The sequence below is a fragment of the Alligator sinensis genome, unplaced genomic scaffold (genome assembly GCF_000455745.1).
Source record: "Alligator sinensis unplaced genomic scaffold, ASM45574v1 scaffold510_1, whole genome shotgun sequence".
NCBI classification, from domain to species: Eukaryota; Metazoa; Chordata; order Crocodylia; family Alligatoridae; genus Alligator; species Alligator sinensis.
In genome coordinates, this window is record NW_005842052.1 from 1788188 (window position 1) to 1815611 (window position 27424).

At 43.8% G+C, this 27424-nt stretch overlaps 1 protein-coding gene across 1 annotated transcript in view; it reads left to right on the forward strand.

The window, feature by feature from the left end:
* The window catches only part of CNTNAP5 (contactin associated protein like 5), a 446813-nt gene that overhangs the window by 408104 nt on the left and 11285 nt on the right, over positions 1-27424 (forward strand). The window contains exons 20-21 of the mRNA XM_025203314.1: positions 13218-13348; positions 15142-15226. Coding sequence (XP_025059099.1) covers positions 13218-13348; positions 15142-15226 — 216 coding nt within the window. The remainder of the gene's footprint in view (positions 1-13217; positions 13349-15141; positions 15227-27424) is intronic.

Consider the following 27424-nt stretch of genomic DNA (forward strand, 5'->3'; position numbering starts at 1 on the left):
AAACCTGGGACTAGGAGGTAAGAATTGGTCTAAGGCAGTGTTTCTCAAATAATATCCAGAGGATTGCTGAAGAGCGCTTGCTGGTTTTTCATAGAGAACTGGCTATTCATGGGGCTCTGGCCCCTCTTCCTTATTTCTGCCCGCTCTGATGTACGACATTTGTGAATATTTTCTAAATACTGTTTTTGCTGACAAGGGATTGCTGACATTTAGCATGAGGGCTATCACAGGAGGCAGCCAATGCAATTCTCTTTGCAAGGTGAGGTGGTCGATAATGAATGGAAATGCAGGGGAAAAGGACTTCTAAGGCCAGAGATCCACTAGCCAATTTCTCTGCATAAATTTGGTCCATACTGTGAGAAAGCTTAAGTTAGAAAAAGTCTCCCAGCAGCTCAGAGGTTTCCTGATCAAAAAATGGTGGCGTAACATGGAGCTTGTCATGGTAGCTCAAAGAATGACCTTGCATGGGCGAAGAAAATGGAGGAGCTGATGAGGATTTTCTGTTCAAATCCACCTGTAAAATGTCTTTGAAGCAGTAGGTGGACTCGGCTAGCAGGCATCCAAATGGGCTTTGCTTTAGCATACGGTGTGCCAAGCCTCTAGGTCTGAAAGACTTTTTCGGAAGGAGAAACAGCCACAGATGCTCCGCCAAGGACTCTCTTTGGCAGATTTCTTTATCTGCTCTTAAAGGAAGAAACAGAAAGGGCATGTTCATTAGCTCAATCACAGAGATTTTTATACTCACCGAGAGCACCGCAGGTTACCGGAGGGTCAAGAGATGCACAGGAGACTCAAAAGTGAGCAGCTAGGGGAGTATAATTGGATTTTATAGAGCAGGAAAGGCAGAGCAAGCAGTTTGTAACTGATCTGTGCGCTGCGCACATAGACTGACTTTGAACATCTTGGCATCTGAGATAAAACCCAGGTCCGCTGGCTGCAAATAAATAGGCCTCTACCTCTTCAGCTAAAATGAGAATTTTCATTAGCTCCTGCTAAACTTGGCTTTTATCTTCTGGAAATCAGTAGAGGGCAGCTTCCTGCCCACTTCCTGCCCACTACCAGTAGAGGGCAGCTTCCTGCCCACACCGTCCAGCTAACATGTTGCGGATGACAGACCGTTTTTCATCTTGTTGCTAAATTCTTGACGAGTCAACCTCTGCAGGCAGTGCAAAAGGAGTGGTGTGAAAGCTATTACCTTTAATGTGAAAGCCCAGATTTTTTGCAATCTTTCATACTTTGTTATTGGGGGAGTGGTTCAGGAGGGGTTGTTTGTTCTTTTTTTCCCTGAAGAAGAACAAAGCCACAGAATTGCTTTTGCACCAACATCTTTGGCAGAAAACAATAGCTATGCTTTGTGCTTGCTAAAAATAAGAAATTCTTAAAACAGATAAGTGCAGATTGCAAAAATGACTAATTTGGGGGGGGTTGGGTGAGCAATTCTGATGGTCATGAGATCAGCTCTGGGAGAGGACATGTACAAGGTGGAGAGAAATGGAAATATTCCCACTAAAGCTATATTGGCATATATTTTTGCTCCAGAACTGTTGTCATAAATAAACCAGTGTATGACTGGCACACTATTATCATTACCTGAAGCCTTCTTAGTCTTGTTATCACTATTAGTTGTAGTCTCCCTTAAAACTCATGAGCAAGTTATTTTTTGTATGCAATAGATTTGCTGTTCTCTGAGAACCTCATACTTTTCCCTGAGGCTTTACTAAATATCTGATCTCTAAAAATCAAGATTTGGGCCAGTATTGCTGTTGTGAGAATCAACATTTTCCAAGCATGGGAGCCATCAAAGCCAATGAAACATTAGGTAATGATTAGAAGGACCTAACGACAAGAGGAAGAAGGCCTTTCCAGGGGATTAATGACCAGCTGGGCATTGTTGATGGACCATGACACCAGCAAAGACCATTAACCTCAGGCAGTCATTAATCTCCAGGCAGTGTTCTGCACAAAGGTCTTTATTATGAACAAAGAATAAGTGGGAAGTTACAGAAAATAGGCGCACAATTTTTAATTTTTTTTTTTTATTTAATTTTTTTTTTTAAAGAAAGACACTTCATTTCTTCTCTCGGCCTAGAGACATAATGCACTGTACAAATTGGCTGTATCATTTTGCCAACCCACTCAGATCATATTCCATCATGATCTCATTTTGGAATATTACAGTTATTTGTTAGGGCCGTGTGAGAGACGTCCCTGGTTGAACTAGTAAGTGTCCTTCGGAGCCTGAAACTACACTGGATGAAAGATAATAGAACAAATGTGGAAACAACAGCCCAGAGCCTCAGCTAGGATCATTTGGCATCATTCCTTGAAGGTGTTATAGATGAGGAGCTTTTCCCATCTCCCCAAAGTTATTCAAAAACAGCGAGTGATCATGCCTAATTTGGGAAATCATGAAAAACTTGAGGAAAGCTTGGTTCTCTGTTTGTGTGGAAGAGAATGGCGATTCCTCTCGCAAATTTGGCTCCTGCTCAAGAGTCGAAGTTCGAATTTCTGTCTAAGGTCAAAACCCTGCAAGTGGATACCTCTCTGTGCAAAACCGTGATAACCCATGAAGGGCAGATATAATTCCAGGTAAAGCCCGCAGAAGGATTTACTGAATTCAGTATGCGTTCCAAGCAAGTAAGACCATTATTTTTTTCTTTTAAACAAAAGGCCATAAATGCAATAAAAAACTTCCCCTAAAGAACGTGCCAATGGAAAGCAGTTGGCTGATGGAGCGTTAGGCTTAATCTAAATCACTCCCATTAAGTGCAAGGATGATTCAGTGGTTCCAGAGAGCTTTTACTGGTGAAGCTAATGCCCTCTGTCCTCTTCTGCCTCATCAGACCGAGTCTCCTGCAGGGCAGCATCATTAACGTAGCATCCCTATCTGAGAGCAACAACAGCCCCATTCATTCTTTGGAGAGAAATGGAGAGAGCCGTAGCAATTCAAATATCACCCAGCTTTGTAGAGAGCATTTCATCCATAAATCTTAAAATACTTAATAAAGGATAATATTGCTCTTCTTATTTTACTGATGCATGGGGAAAATGGAGGGGCGGAGGAGCAGGGCATCAATGTGACTTGTTTGATACCATCCAGCAGGTCAGTTTAGAGCTGAAACTAGAATCCAGACCTCAGCTCCTACAAGTAATCTATGCAAGTTATAACACAGCCTCCCCTTGTACTTATGCACTCATATGCCTATGCTAAATAGGGGAGACATGTGATAAAATTTTGTTATCTATTTGCAACTTACCTCCTGTGTCTACCCTCAGTCCCTGTCTCTGAACGTATTGATCCATCTCCTAGGATTTATTTATTCCAAGTTCCAAGCATGTATTTGACTTGGTCCATGAGTCCAATTGTGCAAGTGTATATAAGCAACTTCATATATGCGGGGGTGGATCTGGGGCGGGGAGAAGTGGTGTGGTGCACACCCCCTCACCATCCCCCTTCCTTCCCCACTCATTTCCTTCTTGCTCCACCCAAATTTTAAAAGAAACTACCTGGCAGTGGCAGCAGCCTTTCTAATCAGACAGCAGTGAGGGAGCAACTTGACTTCATGGCTCATTATAATCTGCTTCATGCCTTCTAAACTCTTCATTGCACAGGTGTTAATGACCTTTTTAAGGGTCTTACGTTTCCACTATTTAAGCTATTCTTTCTTTTTGCAGTTCTGCTGTCTATTAGCTATTCCTGGTAATGTAGCTCCCATTTCACACCATGCAGACTTTTTTTTTGGTAACTAGCATTGAATCAAGATGCTCAAGGAGGCTTGATTTTGTTTTCTGGATCTGAAAGAGAGGTATATTTGATTCAGATGACAGCAGGACTAAAGAACCAGCATCTTTTGAATAGTTTTGCCTGGCTTGTTGTGTTGTTAATATATAATATAGCAAACTACATACAGCAAATCAATGCACAGTCCAATAAAATTATATTTATTTTTGCTTCAATCTTAAACTGAATACTATAGTCCTATGCCCCTAGCATATTACTAACACTTCTAGTTTCTTTTTACCTGGGGAAAATATGCATTGTGTTGTATGTGGTGGTTCAGCCCACTGTCTTCACCCACTGTTTCAAAATCCTAGACCCATCCATGCACGTGTATAAATACTTTTATTGAAATGGGTAGAGTTGCCCATGTGAAGAATGTCACTTAGTCTTTGCAGGTTGGACTCTGTGGGTGTGATCTATCCAAATGGGGAGTAAAGGGAATATTATTTGGATTCTAGGTTCTTTGCTTACTTATTTTCCAGCTTTGGAGTATGAAGCAACTCCTAGTCCATTCACCCCTCCCCCCGCATGTGGTAGCATTTTTAATCGGCTAAGATACCTTGGATCCATTGGTTTTTCAATAGAAGCTAGATGCCTATACAGTCTAGGGCTTTTGTAAATCCCAGAAACATCTAAATAACTTTGTCGAAGTGGCTCAAGCTTCAGGATTGTAAGACCGTAGCCTGAATTGGGCCCCCTGAGCCTCCTTAGATACTACAGCACACAATACACATAAGAACGGTGCATTGACATTAGTTTGATAGAATCACCCTAGTCTTTGAGCTGGGTTCATTCAAATAAGGATCCAAGTTCTCCAACTGCATTATTAGTAGCTTCTCTCAATGTAGCTACCTTAAGGTTTAATAAACCGTGTTTTTTTTTTTTTTAAATGGTGGAACCCAAGCTAGAGCCCCTCACGGGACAGTGAATTTATTCCTCTTTCTGTCTTACTCTATAAAAGCCCTTTCTGCTTGTGCATCTCTTTTTTTTTCTTTATTTCATCCCACTTCCACCTGCTGCAACTTCAGTCCCACTCTGGAAGGGACTTAAGTAAATTAAATAACTAAACAAAGTCTACCCCTGCAAATCTCTGCACCTCAATTTTTCATGTTCAAAATCTCACTGTAACCAAATATATTTCTCCTATACCTGCAAAATGGTGGCATGTCCTATGGGTTATGCCAGGGAATTAACCTGGACAGGATAAATAGCTGAGCAATAACTACAGAATAGAACTGGGAAACAGAACTGACTTTTTCTTCTTTCCATTTTTATTTTCTGTGCATAAAACAATCAGCAATACTCATCCTGCTTTGCCCGACAATAATAAAAATAACAAAAAAACATGATGCAAACACTTTCTTAGTTAAAAGCCACTGGACATTTAATAAGATGGGCCCTGTTGTTTCACAGTGCCAGCTGCACTTCCTCTGTAGAGTAAATTTACCGAGTAAATGTCCCTAGGGAGAAGCTGCTAATTAAGGAGCAGGTTTCCTAGCCAGCTGTTACAAATGGTGAGGTAGCTCATTTTTAAATATCCAGGCTATAAAGGAGAGGGACCGTAGCACCAAAGCTGTGCAAGCTGCCAGGGAGATATTTTGTGGTGAACCCTACCCAAAACCAGTCCTCCAGCACTGTGTGACCTGGAACGAAGAGACCGAAACTATCACCTAAATCATTACACGGGGCTTTCTTGGCACCGTGGTTTATAGCTGATGTTGAGAGCACGGTATTATTAATAGCTTCACTAATGTTCTTCTCCCCTTGTTTAATCAACACCTTCCCTAATTATTTTCTCCTCTAACTACCATTTGTGTGTGCTGTGGAAATATTGAGCCACTGTGGTTCCTGTTTTAATGATCTGCCAAATGTGTTCACTTGTAAATGGTTTGTGTCCAGGGAGGGCATGTCAGTATTTTCACACCTTGCCTTTCCAGGAGACGGCAAAGATGACTGATTTAAGCCAGTGATTCTCCAATCAACCTTATGGCTGGCTCTGCCACCTAATCCTACTCGGTCATGGAAGAACCGTGGCTGTCTAGGGGAAGGCAAGAAATAATGGGCACCAAGTGATTGAAAATTGATTCAGACTAGGTGTAAGGAAAAACTTCTTTGCAAGCTGGAGGGACTGGATGTATATAAATCAGCTGGTCCTGACGATCTCCACCCCAGGGTGCTGAGGGAACTGGCAGAGGTCATTGCGGGACCCCTGGCACAGCTTGACGAGCACTCGTGGTGCTCTGGTGTGGTGCCAGAGGACTGGAAAAGGGCCAATGTGGGTCCCATTTTCAAAAAAGGTAGGAAGGAGGACCCAGGAAACTATAGGCCAGTTAGTCTTACCTCGATCCTGGGTAAGCTTTTTGAGAGAGTTATCCTGGCACATGTCCATGAGGGGCCAGCAGGGGAGGTTATGCTTGGGGCAACCAACATGGGTTCATTAGAGGCAGGTCCTGTCAGACCAACCTGGTGGCCTTCTACGACCAGGTCACAAAATCCTTAGACACAGGTGTCGCAGTGGATGTAGTCTTTCTGGACTTTAGGAAGGCCTTCGACACTGTCTCTCACCCCATCCTCATTAAAAAAACTAGGGGACTGTGTCGTCGACACCTACACAGTCAGATGGGTCACTAACTGGCTGGCGGGCCGCACTCAGAGAGTGGTGGTGGACAGGTCCTATTCGACCTGGAGGGATGTGGGCAGTGGGGTCCCCCAGGGCTCGGTCCTCAGACCCGCACTGTTCAACATCTTCATCAGCGACTTGGATGAGGGGGTAAAAAGCACCCTGTTCAAATTCACAGATGACACTAAGATGTGGGGGGAAGTGGGCACGTTAGAAGGGAGAAATAGGCTGCAATTGGACCTGGACAGATTACAGGGGTGGGCAGATGAGAACAGGCTGGGTTTCAACACTGACAAGTGAAAGGTGCTGCACCTGGGGAGCAAGAACCAGCAGCAGACCTAAAGGCTGGGGAACTCCCTTCTCATCAGAGGCGGAAAAGGATCTTGGAGTCATTATTGATGCCAAAATGAACATTGGCCGACAGTGTGGGGACGCGGTCAGGAAGGCCAACCACACCTGGTCATGCATCCACAGATGCGTCTCGAGCAGGTCCAAGGAGGTGATCCTCCCCCTCTGTGCGACACTGGTCAGGCCGCAGCAGGAGTACTGTGGCCAGTTCTGAGCGCCGCACTTCAGGAGGGATGTGGGCAGCATGGAGAGGGTCCAGAGGAGGGCCACTCGCATGATCAGAGGTCAGCAGGGCAGGCCCTACGAGTAGAGGCTACGGGACCTGAACCTGTTCAGCCTCCACAAGAGAAGGCTGAGGGGAGATCTAGTAGCCATTTACAAACTGATCAGAGAGGACCAGCAGTCATTGGGGGCGCCCCTGTTCCCCTGAGCACTACCGGGAGCGACTAGAAATAACGGTCACAAGCTGGCAAGGGATAGATTCGGACTAGATATCAGGAGGCGCTACTTCACTGTCAGGGCAGTGAGGATCTGGAACCAACTTCCAAGAGAAGTGGTGCTGGCTCCTACCCTGGGGGTCTTTAAGAGGAGGTTAGATAATCACCTTTCTGGGGTCGTTTGACCTCAGTACTTTTTCCTGCCATGGCAGGGGGTCGGACTTGATTATCTGCTCGGGTCCCTTCCTACCCTACCAACTAGGAAACTACCAAGGGGTTGGAACAGGCTCCCCGCAGAGGCAGTACAGTCACCACCTTGGTGATCTTCAAAAAACGTCTTGACACCCACGTTGCTGGGGTCATCTGATCCCAGGAGTCTTTCCTGGCCAAGTGCAGGGGGAGCTGAACCCGATGATCTGTAAGGTCCCTTCCACCCCTAACAGCTATGAAACTCTGAAACTCTGCTTGCCATAGTGGGTAAATGCAAGAGTTTCCAGCTTTTAGTAGCACACATTTAAAGACCAAGTTAAGGCTCTTTCCAGAGACTTGCATTCTAGTAGGACCTCATCCTTTCCATATAGTTCAGCGAGTGAGCAAGTGAGGAGACCTTAAAAACAAAGGCATGGTTTTAAGACTGCATGAAGTTAGATACTTGGAGCATGTCTAGGGTGCAGATTTACCAACTCTAGCAATAATGTCAAATATGTCACGCTGCTCTGCATGCTATACCTCTCAAATTGGGTGCAGTGTATATGAGCCTGAGCGCTGCTGAGGGAGGACTAATTCTCACCGATTCCCAGCAGGCTCTGGTGCACCGTGTAAGGACACTGGTCTCATCCCCTTTCCCATTGCTACCTACAGGTGTCAGGTATCCTGTACAGGTGTCAGTAAGAGATGGCATAAATGCAGCTGTGCTGGGTCTGGGCTCTCTCCTAGTACAAGAGGCATCCCACCCAGAATCACTTGAGCCAGTTCTATGGGACCTTTGTATAGATGTAAACCAGCCTTTAATGGGCAAACTGCAGCTTAGTGGTTAAGTTATCTTTAAGCTATGTCACATACCAAATCTAACAGTAACAGCAAAGAGCTCCACAGAGGATAATTTATCTTGATGAAAAGCAAGGTAAATTAAACCATAGGGAGCTCCATGCTGCCATGGCTGGCCTGTTTCCCATACCTATGCTAGCTTATTTAAAGCTAGCTTAAGCATTTCAACGTGCCATCGCCTGCAATTTAGACATAGGTTGAAAGGCCAGATGAAGCCCTGAAGATCATTAAGTCTAACATCTCCTGCTACACAGACTATCACCAGTAATCTTCATCAACCAGAGGCAAGAATCTGGCATATAAGACAGAACTGTCCCTTCACTGCATGTAGTTAATAACGGTGGTCTTCGGGAACTCAACATAATTGGCAGTACATTGCTTGAGCACTGTTACAAGTCTGGTGTGCAGTCCCAGGCACTAAGGCTAGGTACAGATATTCAAGAAGCCCAAGGAAGAATCAGTCTAAGTTATGTGGTTTTCTGTAAGCGGCACAGTTAAGATCGGTAGTGAACAGAGCACACGTTTGCCCTTTGCAGAGAGAGGGCAAATCTTAGACTGGGTTGTCCCATTTTTAAACCAGTCTATATGTGCCAAACTTCTGTTCGGTTACAGATATAGACCAGTTTCTGATCACTTCTGCTGGTAAAAGTATCATGTCTATACCTGGCCTAAGTGAAGACAGGATGGCAGATTGCCCATGACCATAGTACAGCTCCCAGAAACATAGTACCGTTGGTACATGAATGCCTATGATCAAAAATAAATGATGCAAACATTTCAGAAAATGTAGATTGTTCCCAGGCATTTGTTTGTGGCTGGTGACACGAGCATAATGTGACAAAAGTCTCCAACCAACCAGCTAATCCAAATTCAAAGATACACAAAGGACTTCTCAACAAAAATAATTAACACTCTATTTCTTTCTTTGTCCTGCTTTTATATAGAACAAAACAATTTGATCAGTGTGGAAAGAATTGGTGCTGAATATGGGCTGAATTCTGCTCTCAGTTCAACGGGTGAAAATCCTAAAGTCACTTTATCAAGATTGGGAAAATGGCTTCAGATGGATATTAGTGTAATTTTGGCCTGAAGCAAAAATGCTTTAGTTTATTCCATTAGTTTTGAGTAGCTGATTTCAAATACCTATTATCTTTCTTATCATCTCTGGAAGCTGGACAGGTATTTTGATAGCCAAGGGTATTAAGTGTCTCATCCAAATAAATGGTGTGGCCATGCATAGAAGTTGTGATGTATCCCAGCTCTAATGTCTAGCTCTAATGAGTCTTTCCAGTAGCTCTGTTAGGGCTGTCGCAGAGGAACCAGGAGCGGTGGGGTCATTCCCATCTCTGCCGTTGTGTCAACCTGGGTACCACTATATGCCTCTGCGTTGCCTCCCCTGAATTGCTTCCCCTAATGAAATTAGAAGGTTTTGTTTTTTGTTTTTTGTTTCAAACAGGAATGTTTTTTTTCTGCATCATCTCTGTAGCCCTCAGTGTAGTAGGTCCATGACCTTTCAGGGACCCCGGGCAATGGGCATTATGAGAATTACAGAGTTGCCATGATCATACAATAATGCCATGATAGTAACGTTCTTGCTTGGTGTCCCATTATAACCTGTGCTCAGCCGTAACTTCATCTTAATGCATGTTTTGACAAAAAATATAAATAATGAATCATAATATCCATTAGAAAGACTGGGAGGGACTGAAGAATAAGGCTCTCTTCAGTGGTAGGTCCAGTACTGACCTAGATCTATACACACGTTCCCCTCTTAAATTAGTGAAACATTTAATGAATGCAACTTAAATGATTAGGTGCCTCTTAGTTCCTTTATTTTCTCCTTATGGTGAAACCTCAGGTGACTGTGTAGGCCTATGAAATGATCAAAAGCCAGTTCCCGACTCCTTTCTCATTTTTCCTACGCATCTTTGGGAGCTCTGCTAACTCCGAGAAGCTAATCTTCTACTCACACACCCTGGAAAATTAGGAAAATGGCTTACTTTCATTGCAATTTGTTTTTGAAAACTTTTTGGGTTCTGCCATAAAAAGAGACCGAAACTCTCCCTCATGAAGGAGGCACATGTCAGATGCCTGCACCACTTTAAACCTTACTGTAAAGGTGAGTGAGATTGTAGTGGGGAATAGGACATCTGCTCAAGGGGGCATTTCATCCAAGGAGAACTTAGATTAATAAATCCATAGATTGTAGGGCTGGAAGGGACCTCAAAAAATCATCGGGTCCAGCTCCCTGCACCAGGCAGGAAAGACAGCTGGGGTCAGGCGACCCCAGCAAGGTGACCGTCCAGTCTCCTCTTGCAGATTTCCAGGGCAGGCGATTGTACCACCTCTGGAGGAAGCTTATTCGACAGTCTGGACACCCTCGTTGTGAAGTAGTTTTTCCTAATGTTGAGCCTGAATAGGTCTTCCAGCTGTTTGTGGGCATTACTCCTGGTTTTCCCCTCAAGCGCCCTGGTGAACAGTTGCTCACTGAGCCCTTGATGTACTCTAGTGTAGCGGTGAGCTGCTACCAGGTCCCCTCTCAGCCTTCTCTTCCTCAGGCTGAAGCATCCCAGATCCCTCAGCCTTTCCTCATATGGTTTGCCATGCAAGACAGTGATCATACAGGTGGCTCTTCTCTGGACCCTCTCAAGCTTGTCCATGTCCTTGTTAAATTGCAGCACCCAGAACTGGATGTAACGCTCAAGTCTCACCAGTGCTGAGTACAGCAGATGAATCACCTCCTTGGTTTTGCTGGAGATGCATTGATTGATGCATGCCAGAGTATTATTTGCCCTATTGGCTACAGCATCGCACTGACGGCTCATATTCATACTGTGGTCAGTTATTACCCCCAGGGCCCTTTCATTCACGGTGCTGGTCAGGTTGCCATTGCAAAGCCTGTAGGTGTGTTGGGGGTTGCTCATCCCAAGGTGGAGCACTTTACATTTCTCGATGTTGAACTTCATCTGGTTCTGGTCCACCCAACTTGCTAGCCTGTCTAGGTCCGCCTGTATCTCCAGCCTATCTTCAAGTGTGACCACACTTCCCCGTAACTTGGTGGCGTCCACGAACTTGGCCAGTGAGCTCTTCACCCCCACATCCAAATCATTGATGAAGATGTTGAATAGCACTCAACCAAGCACCAACCCCTGCGGGACATCGCTGCCCACTTCTTGCCAGGACGACACAGATTCGTTCATTAGGGCTGTCTGGGTCCTACCCCACAGATAGCATGCCACCCAACTGACTGCCTCGCAGTTAAGCCCACAACTTTCTCATGAGGACATCATGGGATGCCAGATCAAAAGCTTTTTGGAAGTCAAAGAATACAATGTCAACCTCTTCTCTGTTATCCAGGTAGCAAGTTACCTGGCCACAGAAGGAGATGAGGTTGGTAAGACAAGTCCTGCCTGTGACAAAGCCATGCTGACCGTCATTCAGAGTCCTACTTTCTGCAAGCGTACCGCACATAGACTGCTTAATGATTTCTTCCAGGATTTTCCCTGGGATAGAAGTTAGGCTAATTGGCCTATAGTTACCCAGGTCCTCCCTCCTCCCCTTCTTGAAGGTGGGCACTTGAAAGATTGGGAATGTTATCTGCAAGTGAGGAAACAAAGCCTAGAAATATAGCAGTGGGAAAACAAATCCCCTAGTGACCATCACTTCCCTACAGTTCAGTGTAGGTACTGTCTGTCTATTAGACTCTCCAAATCGAGGGAGGTTTGAAATTAGCTCAAACAGGAGTTTTAGGAAGGAAGGGCATAGGAGTTGCACATGTTACTGTTTTGCTGTAAATAGCAGGAAAAGCATAATGAAGAAATATTGCTCCATAGATTGCAGGATTATGTATGCATTTCTTATCTCCTTTGAGATTCTCATTTAGCGAATGTAACAAAATAGCTTTGCAAAGGCTTTTTAAATGAGTTGAACCAGAATTATTCAGCCTGTTTCCGTTACCGACCTGTAAAAGAGCCCCAGGAGTTCTCGAGAGTTTTTGTTTTGTGTACGTGTCATTTCCCCGCATGACGATCTAGCCAGGTTTGTTCTTCTGTGGTCAAAACGTAAGTTTATAAGATCTGCCAATGTCTTTTGTCCCCAAATCTTTATATTTATATATTTTTTCATTTGGCACATGCTAAAGGATTAACTCTGTTAACCGTTCCCTTTCTTTCTTTGTGCCCTCACAGCTTTGTCACTGTATTGTTGTTTCTTGCAAGCTCAAAGCAGCCACAGCTGATGTTTTGTTATAAAAGAGCATTGAAAGCATCTGCTTTTGTGTGTGAGAGAGAGAATTATATAGATTTTTGCAAGCAGGCTAGAAAAGCAAGGTCAAACGATGGTTCTAGCTTCATTTACAATTTACCTTTGACATATGGAGTGTAAATCATAACGTGTTTCTGAAGATACCTGCGACAAAATCATATTTTGAACAAGAAAAGCCATGACCATTCTCATTTCAAACAATATCCAATATACCATCATCTACATTAGCCATTATATTTTACTTGACTGGCTTCTTGAAGAGCACTGATAAAACCCACAATTATTACTCTTCCAAAACAGTGCTAGATCTGCAGATCTGCATGCCCTCTGGTGGAAATAACCATTCATACAGAATTTAATATCTATCAAATAATGTGCTTCTGTTAAAATGCCTGACCCATGGGTAGACACGCGTTCCTCTAAGACAGCTATTTGCCCAGTTGTTTAAGGTAGGTATCTGGGGACTGGAGTCTGTCCGCTCATGTGAAAAACTTCCAACAAATTAATTTTTCATGCAGTGGTAGTGTTAAAATTATGTTGTAGCCATGATGGTCCATTCTGCTCATTCAAGTTTGATGCCTTCTTATTCTCAACATCTCTCTCTTGTACGTGTTACGCTGCTTTTCTAAACGCAATGAATGTCTCATACTGTGTAAACCTATTGAACAGAGCCTCATTACGGACACAAGTCTTATAGCTGGAAATGTGCTCTACTTTTAAGGAAGTTTACAGGTCCGATACCGGCTGAGTAAAGACGGACTCCTCATTTTCACCATCGACTCTGGAAATTTTGCCAATCGAGAAATGCACCATGTGAAGATCAACAGAGAAGGAAAGGAGCTCGTCATCCAGGTATCAGACCTACCCATCACGGCGGCCTACATCACAGCTCAGATTCAGTCGTCCATGCTCAATATTAATTAGTGCTTTTCCGTACAGTCAGTCCCCTTGATTTTAGTGGGCCACCTTGTGTTCCTGTTTGCTCGCTAGTGCAAGGTCCCGTGTGTGCAAGACTGACACAAAATTGCTCTTAGCAGAATGATCATTTACTATGCTTTTTACTCATCGGTGCACTGCCAAGGGGCTGGGCTGAGTAGAGATGCAGGAGTCTCATTGTATTCGTGTGTCTGTCCTCAGGCAGAATGTGACCATAGTTAGATAATCCAGGGGGAAGAGGGCTACATTTTGTCCTGTCACATGCAGTGATGAGTACTTGGACGCACAGTCTCATTCATGTCAGCAGGACAGTGGGATTAGGTCTTTATCTTTGCAGAGACTGAAGAACGTAGTCGTTGGTGTGCACGCACCCCATCAACTGTGATCATATTCCACCCGAAGATGAGAATGCCACAGGCCCTTTATTGCGTGCTTTCCAACTACATCGTTCCTGCTGTCTCTTTGAGAAACAATGCTCAATCTAGGACCTGTTCAATTGCTGAGGGGCTAACTAGAAACCTTTTGCTCTCCTGCTTCTCGAAGCCGGGAAGGGGCATGCACTCACAGCTTCCCCTTTTGGTTTCATTCCTAAGGGAATTGTACCAGCTTTTTGGCAAGCATCTGCTTATTTGCAAAGAGTGGGATTTTGTGACAGTTATTAATTAGCATAGAGAGACAGGAGAGGAGGAGTGTGCTTCGAAAGATGCAGGATGAAAGAGAGAGTTTTGCACTGCACGTGCATGTTTTGTTTTAACTTCAGGTTTCTTAGCACAGAAGACTATACAGATGTGGCCAAAAATGAATACAGCACTTAATAGAGGTGGGTCTGAGCCTGCAGCAAGCAAGTGATATGACCAGTAAGGAGGAGTTATCCCATATGATGATCTTATCTTATTGCCCAATTAGGGGTGTAGTTACACTTAGATCACACTAAATCTGTGGGATGCTAAGCAGCGTTAAAGCTAGAACGGGCAGTGAGCAGCTGCACATTAAGGATTAGTACCATTCATTGTCTGCCTTTCTACTAGAGGGCTAGCAAGCAGGGACATGGATAGGAGCATGGATACCTGGGCTCTATCCTTGGTCTGGGTAAGGAATGGGAGATGGTGCATTCTGGGACGTTGGAAGACTGCAAATTGCTCATTTTATCTCTGAAGTGATAAGACTGAAGTGACCCTAACACGAACTATGTAGCCCCACACAGAGTTAGTCATCGCCTGAAATGGCATAACTTTGAGACACTCAGAAGGCACTTAGCATGAGTTAATGAGCTTTAATGTGCAGACTCTCAAATTTTAAGTCTGGTCTAAGTATAACGTGCAATCCCCCCAATCACTTCCCCCATGCGGCACTGATCCTTGGCCATCCATTTACAGCCAGGCTTCATTTGGTAACTGCAATAGAAGATGAGTAGGCAAGAACTCTCTGGCAGGACATAAGCACTTTGCAAATATTTTATACTTGCAGAAAAGGTTTCTTAAAAGTCCTGCTATATGAAGACTCTGTTGCACTTTTTAGCTTCTCCTACCAAATCCATGCACATTCCTCATGCCATGCTTAGAAACATAAGCCCAGTTGATACCAAGTATTATTTGCTTTTGGCAAGTAGCTCTATAGAGGCTAAATTCTTCCCCAAGCTGGCTCTGTAATATGTTTTGGGGAGGCTGTGCATGCTGTCGTAATGGACTTATTTTATTGACCTATTTCAGGTGGATCAAGTTCTCAAAGTCAAGCACAACTTCTCGGAGATTGACTTCAGGGCCATCAAATCACTCAGCTTGGGCAAGGTCACCGGTAAGTTCCACTTATGGTTTCTTAAGTTGTCCTTGATTACATGATAAAGCCTCCATAATTATCTGCACAGAGCAGTGTGTGTGTGTGCGTGTTTATGTGTGTTTTCAGTCTGCAAGGGCTGACCTTAAAATAGCACAGCTGTTACTTATACCAGTGCAAAAGCAAAATTAAAGTCTTGTTAGTGGGATTGTCAGCGATGTTGTTTATTTGCACTGATAGCAATATTAACCTCTCTCCTTGCTCGCTGCAGCGTAGGATGCTGGGGTTTCACAAGGCACCTTTTTTTGAAGGCTCGTAGGCACAGTGTCGCTGCAGTTCTTTCACCATTTCCCAGTATGCACCCATGTGTCTAGCCAGACCTGCCCTTTCATACTGGGGGAGGACAGAGACATGCCCCCCTCATCCCTTCTTCTACCCCCACTCCATTCCAGTTGAGTACTGCAGGACACGAACCTTAAACTCTCATATGATGAAGGGCTTACAGTTATGCCTGCTGTGCATACAGGCCAGTCATTTTTAACATGGCTTCCCTCCCACATTGCATGGCCAGCTCAAAGCCAGGATCAATCTGTCAGCAATTTAGAGAGCATCCCCCGCAAACACACACTTTTTTATTACCTGGTAGTCAAAATAGTCTCCCTTTGTTCTTTAAGTGCTCCATTCATTCCCGCTAAGAGATGAAGTGCCTCCTTATTATGACAAAAGAACAGGGAGAATACTATTGCTGATCCCATATTAGAACTGGACATTCAAATGAAGCGTGCCATCTGGGAGGCACTTACAGCGTAAGCCTGTTTTATTGCTGCAATTCAAATGCTTTCTTAATGGAACCCAAAGCCTGTGCATCTGAAAGCCGTTTTGCCAGACCTGGACAATAGATGCCCACTAGTGTCCACTTATGAGCTATTAATTATACCTAATAGCATCAGTGCACTTTGCATCCTTCTTTGCTAAACAGCACATGAAAAGGTCTGGCTTCTGCCCCGCACTCAAATTTGCTTTTATAAAGAGCCTTCCAAGAGCAACCCCAGTCGCTTGGGCACTGGTGTGTCAGTACTTGGCACTTTCCCATCCAAGTCAAGACTGAGATAATGTCCCAATTAATTCAAGGGCCTGTTGGGTTGTTGACACTGTCTGCTTCAGGCCATGTTATAGAATAGAGTTCTTCACCGTGAGCAGTCCCTGAGGAGCTTGATGCATTTGTTACAAGAACGATGGTTTCAGACAGCTGGTAATGGGCAAATCCCTCTTCTCTTTATCTCAATTGCCTGGTAGTTGTAGTTCGATAAGACTGCTCTACAGTGCCGCCATTGCTAGAAATCTTCTTACCCCTGTGGTGAAGTAGAGATCACTGTACGCAGAATATACTGGATTTGGCCCGTGGCACCCTAAAAGTCAGTGAGACTAAAGGATCACTAAATTATAGTTTTTAACCTACCTATCCCTTCTGTTTTAGTAATATGCGTCGATGCACTTCACTTCCTGTCCTAAAATAGCTGAATAATGAGTGTTACTGGGCACTGTTGAACAGCTGCCCTGTTTCTTCCTGGAGGTAGCTATGTTTCAGCAGGGATGACAGAAGGTGCAACCTTAATCCTATCGGCATTCACTAGAAAGTTTGCCTCCATGAATTTTCCAATGTCAGGCCTTGTATAAATCACAAACCCATTATTATAATTATAGGAATGGCATACACATATTTACGTGCTTATTTAATGGTAATCTACCAATGGATGAACACTTTTGCACCACAACAATGACCTCCAAAGTATTTTTTTTTCTCTCCTATTATTTGCATGTGTTTTGTCGGTCTTATTTATCAGCGGCCAGATTTCCAAAGAGGAGCCAATTGCTCGTAAGTAGTCTTTGATTGTCAAAAGGGATCAAGCTCATATTTTTAAAGGATTAAGGTTTTGATTTCAATGGGGCCAAGATACCTTTAGAAGTCTGGGCTGCAGTTACGAACAGAAGCAGCCAGATGTTTGGAAGAACTTGTTGCCCTCCTTGTCTCGTTAATTAAGACTACGTCAGTGCCTGGATGGAGACGGGGCCCTTCAAAACATCTGCCCGTTCGCTGATTCTGCAAAACTACCTCCTCACCTGTCCCGCTTTTCTGCCCAGTCTTAACCTTTCATTTCATCCCAACTCTTTTCCAGCTTTCTGATCCTCTGATGCATCAGTAGGAACTTATGTCCCCTCTCTTTTCTTAGGCCCTTCACTCAGCTCCTCTTAGCATGGCCATCTCGATGAGAGCCGTTAGGAGAATGTCATAAAAGAATAAAGCAATCTTCTTGTCAGATTCCCTTCTGATAACCAGATAAACACAGCTATAACGCTGAGAAATAACCGTTTTGTGGAAGAACAGATTTTTTAAATGACAGTGCATCTTCTCCAGGTGCACGTTTTTTACTTTAAAGCTGCTTAGGATTATTGATTTCTGTATTGCTCTCACGTGCATTGGCTGCCCGTAGCTTTGGTCTTGTATTCTCTGCAGGAAACTGTCCCAAGCAAATCCTGGGACGTCATTCTCCCCTTGTACTCGGCCTTAGTGAGGCTGCAGCTGGAGTCCCGCATCCAGTTTTGGCCTCCACAATTCAAAAAGGATGTGGAGAAGCTTGAGAGAGTCCAGAGAAGAGCCACGCGCATGCTCAGAGGTCAGGGAAGCAGACCCTACGATGACAGGCTGAGAGCCCTGGGGCTCTTTAGCCTGGAAAAGCGCAGGCTCAGGGGTGATCTGATGGCCACCTATAAGCTTATCAGGGGTGACCACCAGTATCTGGGGGAACGCTTGTTCACCAGAGCGCCCCAAGGGATGACGAGGTCGAATGGTCATAAACTACTGCAAGACCATTTCAGGCTGGACATAAGGAAGAATTTTACTGTCCGAGCCCCCAAGGTCTGGAACAGCCTGCCACTGGAGGTGGTTCAAGCGCCTACATTGAACACCTTCAAGAGCAAACTGGATGCTTATCTTGCTGGGATCCTATGAACCCAGCTGACTTCCTGCCCTTTGAGCAGGGGGCTGGACTCGATGATCTTCCAAGGTCCCTTCCAGCCCGAATGTCTATGAAAGTCTATGAAATCTATTTAAGTCAAAGGGTGCTATTTTGGGCCCAAAAAGGCTGGGGTTCAGTTCCTGGCTTCACCACAGACTTCTTGTGTGGCCATGAGCAAGTCAAATAAGCCCAGATCTCTAAGCTATGTAAATGCCTACCTTCAAATGAGATCAATCTAGGCTTTGGTCTTTGTGGGCCCTTGTACACGATGTGTATTGTTTAGATACATGTTACGAAACAGCCCCCAAAATCCCTGTTTTACTAGGTCAGTCGACTATTTTCATGTTGATTTTTTTTTTTCTCGTGGTAGGTTTCAATTTATCGTGGCAAGTTAAACCACCTCTGACAAGTTTTGTTTTAACTGTGGCTAATTGTTCCACCGGGTTTAATTTTATCGTGAAACTTTCGCTACGGATATTCTCGCACACCGCTAAAATCGCCATTTTCCCTGTTCTGACACAATTTGCTCACCAGGTGCCCTCTAGCATTTTTTTTTCACTAGTAATAGCACATTCATCAATTATGAGCATTTAACCTGTTACATGCAAAATAATAATGGGAGTCATCGTGGTACATTGCCAGAGTGAAATAAACCTAGAGATGATCTTTAGCTAGAAAAAGCCAGGGTTGTGTACGGGTGCCCTGTATCCCTGTTCCACCATGGGGGTTAGGAATAATAGCCTTTTCCTACATTGCAGTTGTGTGATGATAAATGCATTAAAGCTTGTGAGACACTCAGACCTGACTGTAGTGGGGGCTGTGTAAGTATCTGAGATGGATCTAAATTTAAACTTATCTTTCAAGGAGAGAAAATACAGTGGAGAACTATTCAAGTGCCTCCCAAACATCTATTGAATTTATCCTCACAGAATCCCTCTGCTAAAGGGAAGTGTTGTTATTTCTACATTTCATTGCTATCATTTACAGAAATGAGGCTGAAGTTACAGGAGGACCCAGATGAATCATACTGATATCCGTAAAAGTTCCTTCATGTCTACTGTATTCAGATCCTAAACAGCTTGCTCATAGGGTCACAGAGGAGGGTTGTCGGCAAAGAGTTGAACATAGATCAGTTCTCCCTCCGGCTTAGTGCCTTACAAATGAAACCACCTCTCTTGGTGCTCGTGCCCTGGTGCTTTTAACTAGATCACATGCATTGCAGTTTGCATAGAGTCTCTATAGAGTAACCCTAAGCATAAGTGCATGCATGCAGGTCCATCTATAAAGAGATGATACCATGCATCCCAGTGGAAAATGTTGAATTGATTTGCTTGGGTTGGTTTTGACCTTACCATTTTACACATCTCTAAATATATTTTGTTTTCATCCATGCAATGCTGGTCTTTTCCTGGTAGCTGCTTCAATTTCATTTAACAGACTTATGAAAATTCTTCATTCGTTCCCAGAAAAGCCTATTCCTCATGCTCATATTTATTGTCAATGCATCTGACTTATTGGGATAACAGCATCTAGCTTCCTACGTATCGCCTCTTTGGAGACAGGCATGGTACCAGTGGTAGAGTGGTACCAGAGTAGGGAAAAAATGTTAAGGGGCATAAGACTTTCTTGAGGATGCATAGCATAAAGCTTTTTTGGACCTCCTAATTTACATGTGTCTTCTCCAGTCACGAGTAATCAGAATGTCCTGGATTTGGGCTAGAAAAATCTATACCCAATACTACATCTTCATGGATCCCCTTCTTTCCATGCAGACTTGGTCCAGCCACATTAGAGTCTCTCCACTTACCTCCATGATGGAGGGATCAGGCCACATATGTGTAATACATTGAAAAATACGTTTATTGGGAAAGCATTGTACAGAGAGAAAATGTATACAGTGCTGTAACTAAACAGTAAAGCATAGATCTTGTGCTAGAAATGATAAATGTGCCCACCCTCAAACCATTACAGACTAATACATACAAGTATGATATTGGTGGGGAAAATACATCAGGTTTATTTCAGGTATCATCAATGGGAGGAAGGGGGTAGGGAAGCTGCACTAAAGACATGCCTCTTTAAGGAGAGGTTTGAAGCAGAAGATGGAGGAAGAGGAGGAGTGAAGTCAAAATTATGTATGAGATGTCACCTTTTCTGTAGTTGAAAATGTAATAGGTTTCCTACTGGATGAAAAGCTTCAGTCATTGCATATGAACTTACAGCTTTTAAAGACCAAACAGAATGGTGACTCCATCATTTGCCCCGTCAGCCACCACTCCCCTGCCTCCATCTATTTATTTGTCATGTTGTCACCTCTTCAAAACTGCCCTTGTTACTTTATTCCCTCCCTCTTCTGCTTTCTCAACCTCCTTAGATGGGCCACGACCACCAGGACAAACAGATCTCCAAGGTGCAACTTATGCACATGCTCTCGGGTTTGGGAGGGTGGAGAGGGGGTGTTATAATTAGAGCAACTCCCAGACAGCTGCTGTAATTAAAACGCTGCAGTGCCACATGTATTCAGCATCCCATTTTTCCAAATGGTCACAGGGTGCTTTAGCTAAAGTTTGTTTGACGAGTTTTAGTTAAAGTGCCCCTGCCACCCTTTTGAAATGTGGGGCACTGAATACATTGAGATGGTGAGACACGGTGGGGCATTAATCAATCTAATCAAGATTGGATTAATCAAGTCTGCTCTGGTGCACTCTAATTAGAAAGTGTCGGAGCACATGTATAGGCACCTGAACCTGCTTTGCTCCAAGCAAAGTATCTTTGGTGATGATGCTAAGAGACTAGGAGAGGGGAGGAGAAGGTGATCTCCTACAGGTTACACCTGCGGTTCTGCAATGGATAATTCAAGGGTTGACACAATTTATCTATTGTTGCCGATGTTTTATATATAATCCTGAAAGCGAATCTTTCTGTTTCCCTAAATATAGAACTGCCCAAAAGAAGGATCTGCAGATAATTTCCTGCTCTCCATCATCTTTTATCTAGGAGCTTTATTTTTACTCTGAGTAGTTGCTACTTGAATTGATTGCAGCTGTCTCTTTTCAAAAGAAACCATGTATTCTTCTTTTATCGGCTATATCTCTTTATTTTTCTTGCATCAATTGCATCTTATAGTATGACTGTATTGTACTGTATAATGTACTGTATTGTGAGCTCTGGTAGAAATCAAACAGGGGTGGCTGTGTTATGACACATTAGGATTCACGTGTCACAGAGCTTCTGACACCTAACACATGTCACAATGCAACCTGAAGCAAAGTCTGCTTTTAGCTGATAGATGATCTTTGGAGTGGGGAGGGGGCCATGTGTAAAATTAGCTTGAGTGACTCATAATGAGCTCAGGGGTGTACTATGGGGACTTTTTACCATCTTTTAGCATCTGTACTTTTCCCAGAACCTGATGAAGGAACTTTGAGCCTGAAAGCCTGCAGAAAAGGAATTTTTTTTTTGCAATTTCCCAGTTGGTCTAATAAAAGGTATCATTTTGGAACCAAGAGTTCTACTTCTTCGTATGTCATAATGAGCTCAGTCCTCAAGTATTTCACATTATATGAAATGATCTGTAATTTTGCCACAATGGAAGATGTAGCATGTCCATCTGTGTCCCAGAAGAGCTTGGGAATACATGTCTTTTAGTTCTATCTGCCACTCCTCTCCCACACCAGTATCCATGGGCTCCTCTAAACTACACAGAGGGAGCATCTATATGAGACATTTATTGCAGAGCTGCTAATTAGTGTCACACTAAAGTCATAGCATCTATACATGTGACCCTATTAGGCCATAGAAAACTAATTAACTCTACCATAGGTTAGTACTTGTAAACACAAGTCCTGTCTTATGGTGGCGTTCTTTATTGTGCAGCAACACACATGTAGACACTTGCAGGGCTGACTGCGGCACAGGGATGCTGCCAGCCAGCTAGCCCCTCACTGGAGTACCCTGGTGCCCCAGCCAGCACCTCCAAAGCACAGTAAGCTGGGTCAGAGCAGCCCCAGGATGGCAGGCAGACTCCCCAGACTCCTTGCCAGCTAGGGCTCAAAATGCTGCGTTCCCAGGTGCACTTGCAAACACAGTGCCTAGGAGCAATATGCACCAGAGCTTATTGCTCCATGCTAATAGCATGTGTAGATGCATATATACCTTGCATTCTCCATAGGAGAAACTAGACTAGGTGGCATAGGAGCAGCTGTAGTGGAGCTGTACCATCCCAGGGAAAACTTGAGCAAAAGAAATCCTGACAAGGTCCAGGGCTTCATCTGTTGGCTTTGGGGTATATTTGTGCTAGGAACCCAGGCATGCCCAAAGCTGCCCTAATGCATATCAGGAATCAGCTTCATGTGTGCCTTCTGTTTCTTCCCACTTATAGCTCAGAAGCAGCAAAGCGTCTCAGTTTTGTGGCAGGTTGCAGCCGGATATTGATGCGGTGAGCTAGAAAGTTTGGTGGTCAACTCTGCATTTCAATAATAGATGCAGACCTGAGACTGAAAGAGTCTTTTACTTCTAGGTCACTAAATCAAAGCCAGCCCCTGGTTTACTGGCCAAAAAATAACCATGCAAGGTTGTCTAGCCACTTTGGGATGTTTCTAGTTTGTCTGTCGGGCTTAGTAAAGAGCCCAACCATTGCTTCTGCTGGGGGATTACACCCTTGCTGCATCCTAGCAGTGGTCCATTTAAAAGAGAGCTAAATGGCACCACGGAAACACTTAACGGGTGCTGCACCTTCTCCCAATGAAGTCAGTGTCCCCAGCAGTAAAGTCTATTGCAGGTCTTCCGGCGCTGTCATGTTGATGCTCGTCAGGAGCATGAAATAGACTTTTAAACGTAGCTTGGGAGGAAAAGGAGGATGCTGGAGAACGTCCATGGCTGAGATTTCCCTTAGTCTCACCTTCAAAAGAGAGTCCCTTTGATCCAGCATCTTCCTCTTGCTAACAGCATGAGGTGAGAGAGAGGAAGGATTCCAGCCTTTCAAAGGGACAGAGAATAAATGGGGAAACTTTTCAAGTCTTTAAAGATTGCCGTAGCCCTTTGAATATTGTTATTTTAGCTGGTAAAGCAAGATAAATCAGCCTCTTAGCTTCTGAAGTGCAGTTTGTAATTGCAGGCGTATTTCCGGCAAGGCTTTGAGAGCCCGCTTCTCCATTTTCGAGTGCCTCGGCTAGGAAACGGCACGCCTGGGTGTGCTGTTTTGCCTGGCTTCGGTGCCAAAACGTACTGCCAATTCCTCCGCTATTCACTTGTGTCCAAGCAGTGATAGTGTCAGGCAGGGCTCTGCAAGTCTAAATGTAAGGAGACAGGTGTGAAGCCTTCCTGTTTGTGGTTATTAATTTGTCTGACCATAGGAGCGCTGGCCTGACTGTACTAAGCCCTGCACAACCCAGACATCCCCCACTGCAAAGATGATTCAGCTTTTGCAACAAACTGGGTGAAAGGCCCCATCAGCAAGCTCGGTGCTTTTTAATATGGGAAATCATGAATTGCCTTGAGAATTGCCAGCCCAGACAGATGTTTCTGATCAACTTGTTTGCAATATTTCTGCAGTTTTCCTCCTGCCTACAGAGCTGCCGCTGTCAGATTAAGTCCCATTCAGCTTCACCAGAGACTGGGAAGTAGGAAGAGTCAAAAGGGACCCCAAGTGTCTCTGAGTGGATTCAAGTGTCCCCACAGCTTTCCCAAAAGCCTGACCATAACCCGTGGGGAATGCATTAAGGGCCATTATGGGCTGCCTGCTCTGTGATATCACAGAGGCGTCGTTTCTAATGCTCTCCCTCCTGTGATACTGTTTGCATACTGAACAGCACTTTAACAAAGACAGCAGAAACCAGCTGGAAACTGCCACATTTTGGCAAGCATCTAGAAGAAAAGGCAGGTTTTCCCTCTCAGTGAGTCAAGAACGGCTGAATCACTCGTAGAAATTAAGAGAATTGTACAAATGATATAAAAGTGACCCTGATTTGACTTGGCTCCACCACCTTCAGGCCATAGAAAGACAGTGATGTTGGGCTCATTGGATGATTGGTTAGGAGGCCAGGGTATAAAACCCAAGAGTCTTGAACAAGTGATGCCGGTGACTTAGGAAGTGGAACTTATCCCCCCCCCCAGTCCAAGTTAGGATAATACTCCTGCCTGATGCTGCAGGAGATGTGATTTCTACTTTGATGCTAAGAAGCCAAGCCCTAAAAATGTGGTCATTTAGGACACTCCACTGTCAAAGTTCAGATCAATAATCTCAGTGTCCCACTGAAACGCTCATTGCATAATCAGCTTACATCTGCCAAAGCTCCCACATTAGCTATAATATTCATATTGTCCTGTATTGCTTTTTAATTTGCTTTTGCACTGGGAAGCAGCTCAGACGTTGTACCCTACAGGTGACTGGATTTCACTTAGAGGTAAAGTGACCCCCATCATGGAGGCATTTGGACTTCAAACTGCTTTATATATTGAAAGGGTGTAGGTTGTAGCTGTGTTGGTCGAAGGACACGGGCAGATAAGGTTCTGTGGGTGAATCTCATATCTTTTATTAGACCAACATAAAAAATTGGAAATCATTTTTTTAGGAAGCTTTCAGGTTTAAAAACCTTTCATTAGGCTGAGGAAGTCTCTGCAGTTGGTGCGTGCCCTTCCTATTTCCGGTTTTACTTCAGGTGTGTAATACGCGGAAGGGACGTACAAAGCGGCCGCTTTCTTATAATGCAGATGAAAATGCAAATCGTGTATGGTTCAGCACATAAAAGGTGCTGAAATCATTGTAAGAATCCTAAAAATCAGTAACTGAATATTAAAAGCAAATCCCCAGTTTCAAAGGAAGTCCTTGTAAATACACAGAAGTCAGAATGGCAAGAGAGCAAGAACAATGCGAGCGAATTGCTGAATTGCGTTCAAAGAGTGAACACCAGGATCCAGCTAGAAGCCAGCCACTTTAATCCATAATCAGAAGAACGAATGCACAGACCAACTAATGTGCAAGCCAAAAGAGAGGGCTGAAAAATTGCGCATTTTAAATGTACGGGACAAGTCAATTTGATGAGAGAGAACAGCCAAGTTACTTATAAACTGAGCAAGGCAAATCGAAGATGGACATCTCTTCCTCCTCTACCCCCCGACTCGGGAGTTGTACCGCACGACTTAATTTGAGGGCCTGAGAGCAAATGTGCAGCACAGGAATGGCAGAGGACGAGAATGGAGCGCTGCGTTCGGATGGGCTTAATTTACCGAATCAAACAAATGCTTTGAAGGATTCACAGATTTTAAGGTCAGAACGGGCAGTTTTAATCCTCTCATCTGAAGTCCCCCATTGCACAAGCCTTAGTATTATAGAGTAATTGAGTCCAGTAACTTTTGCTGGAATGTCCTTTAGAAAGCCAGCTGTTCCTGATTTCAAGTGGTGGAGAGTCCATTGCAACCCTCAATCAGCTGTGTTCATAGCTAAATACCTTGACTGTGTGCATATGTGCTGGGCTGGATCTAAAGTGAGCGCAGAGGCATGATCAGACTGCCACATTTTGGAGCATGGGAGCAGCATCGGGGACTTTAAGTCCCTGAAGCAAATAACTACCCCCCTCCCCTTTGAAATTCATATGAATTTCAAAATAAGTAATAAACCTGCCATGTAGCATCTCCTAAGTTTTTCAAGTTACCATAAAAAAGAAATTTTGGGTTATCCCTTTGATACCAGGGAAACGTAGTAAACACACTGACTATTTTGGTGCTGAAAGGTAAGATATATCCATCTCCTACGTCAGAGACAGTAAAGAAGCAGGAAACGCTAAAGTTGGCAATTTTACTGAGGGTTTTTTTCTGACTTCTGTGAAAGTGGAAAATGCTCTGAATCAATATTTCTCTATTTCTTCTGGAAGTTTTTTTCAGAAGTATCAAACCAGTGCTGTATTTTGTTAACGACCTACCTTGTTTAATTCCTTCATCTTCCGGATCTCTTTCTGCACACGGACGGTTTCAGAAAGGCCAGAGTCCGTTCCTGAAGGCCAGGAGTGTTTCCAGCACTGAAGATGAACATGCTTCCCTTGAGAACTCCTTTCCCAATCCTCTTTTGGAGAAAAATACTAGCATTTTCAGGTGTGAGAGCCTGAAAGCTGGCACAAAAAGACAGGTTGGGGGGGGGGGGGGGGGGGTTTGCTATTTCTTAGTTGCTTTAATAAAAGGTATCGTCTTTGAACCAAGAGTTCTAGATTTTTGCATATACTTTTTCTTGGTGATTATGACTAAGTTTTACATATGCTTGTTTTTGCACCTATAGTTTGGCCACGTGACAATTGCTATAGTGGCACCTTTTACAGATTGAGCCGTTATGGCATACTTCCTTCCAGCAAAGCCCTCCGAGTGAGATCTCACACTTACACATGGAGTTGCTAAGAAACAGCCACAGTTAGGTGTCATGTGTTCTCAAGCAGAAACTCAAAAGCTAATTACTAAGCTTTTCTCCTCAAAATCCATCTTTGACTGGCATGCAATGATCGGCATCCATAAGTGCCAAAGAGTAACATGGGCTGTATCTGGTAGCTGTGTTGGTCTGAGACAAAATTAAATGCAAAACTCTATAACTCTTGCTTCAGAGATGATTCCATTACTTAGACCAACTAATAAATCACACCAAAAAAATTATGTTCCTTTGCAAGCTATTGGGCATATGCATAGGCTCAGGGAAAAGTAAAGATAGTTAAAAAGTCCCCATAGGTAGAAAATAAACTTGATTTTGTACAGGGTAATGTGGAATTCAGTCTTGAGCCATTTCAACTCTGTAGTAAACCAAAAAAATGCATAGTTAAAAACTTCATCAAAATGGTTTTAGGTAGCATACTCAAGCACACAAAATTAAGAGATATTAGATTGATCCTTGCCATTGGAGCAGATTCTGTCACTTTTTCTTCCATCCTCCGTACTAAATGAGGGGTTGTTTTTTTTCTGGAAACAATAATGTGAGATGGTGAAATTAAAGCCACCTCATAATACATGTACATAAGAATATATCATCCTATAAAGAAGTGCTTTTTATCAATGGCTAATATTAAACTTTGTTGACCACAAGAATTTGGGCAATTCAACTCGTTGCAAATCGTGCACAATAGCGTCTAATGTTCAAGAGCCAAACACGTTGAGATGATGACTTCCCAGACTTCCACTCAGTGTTGTTTTATAAGCTCTCAGACATTTTCACGACACGTGTATAAAA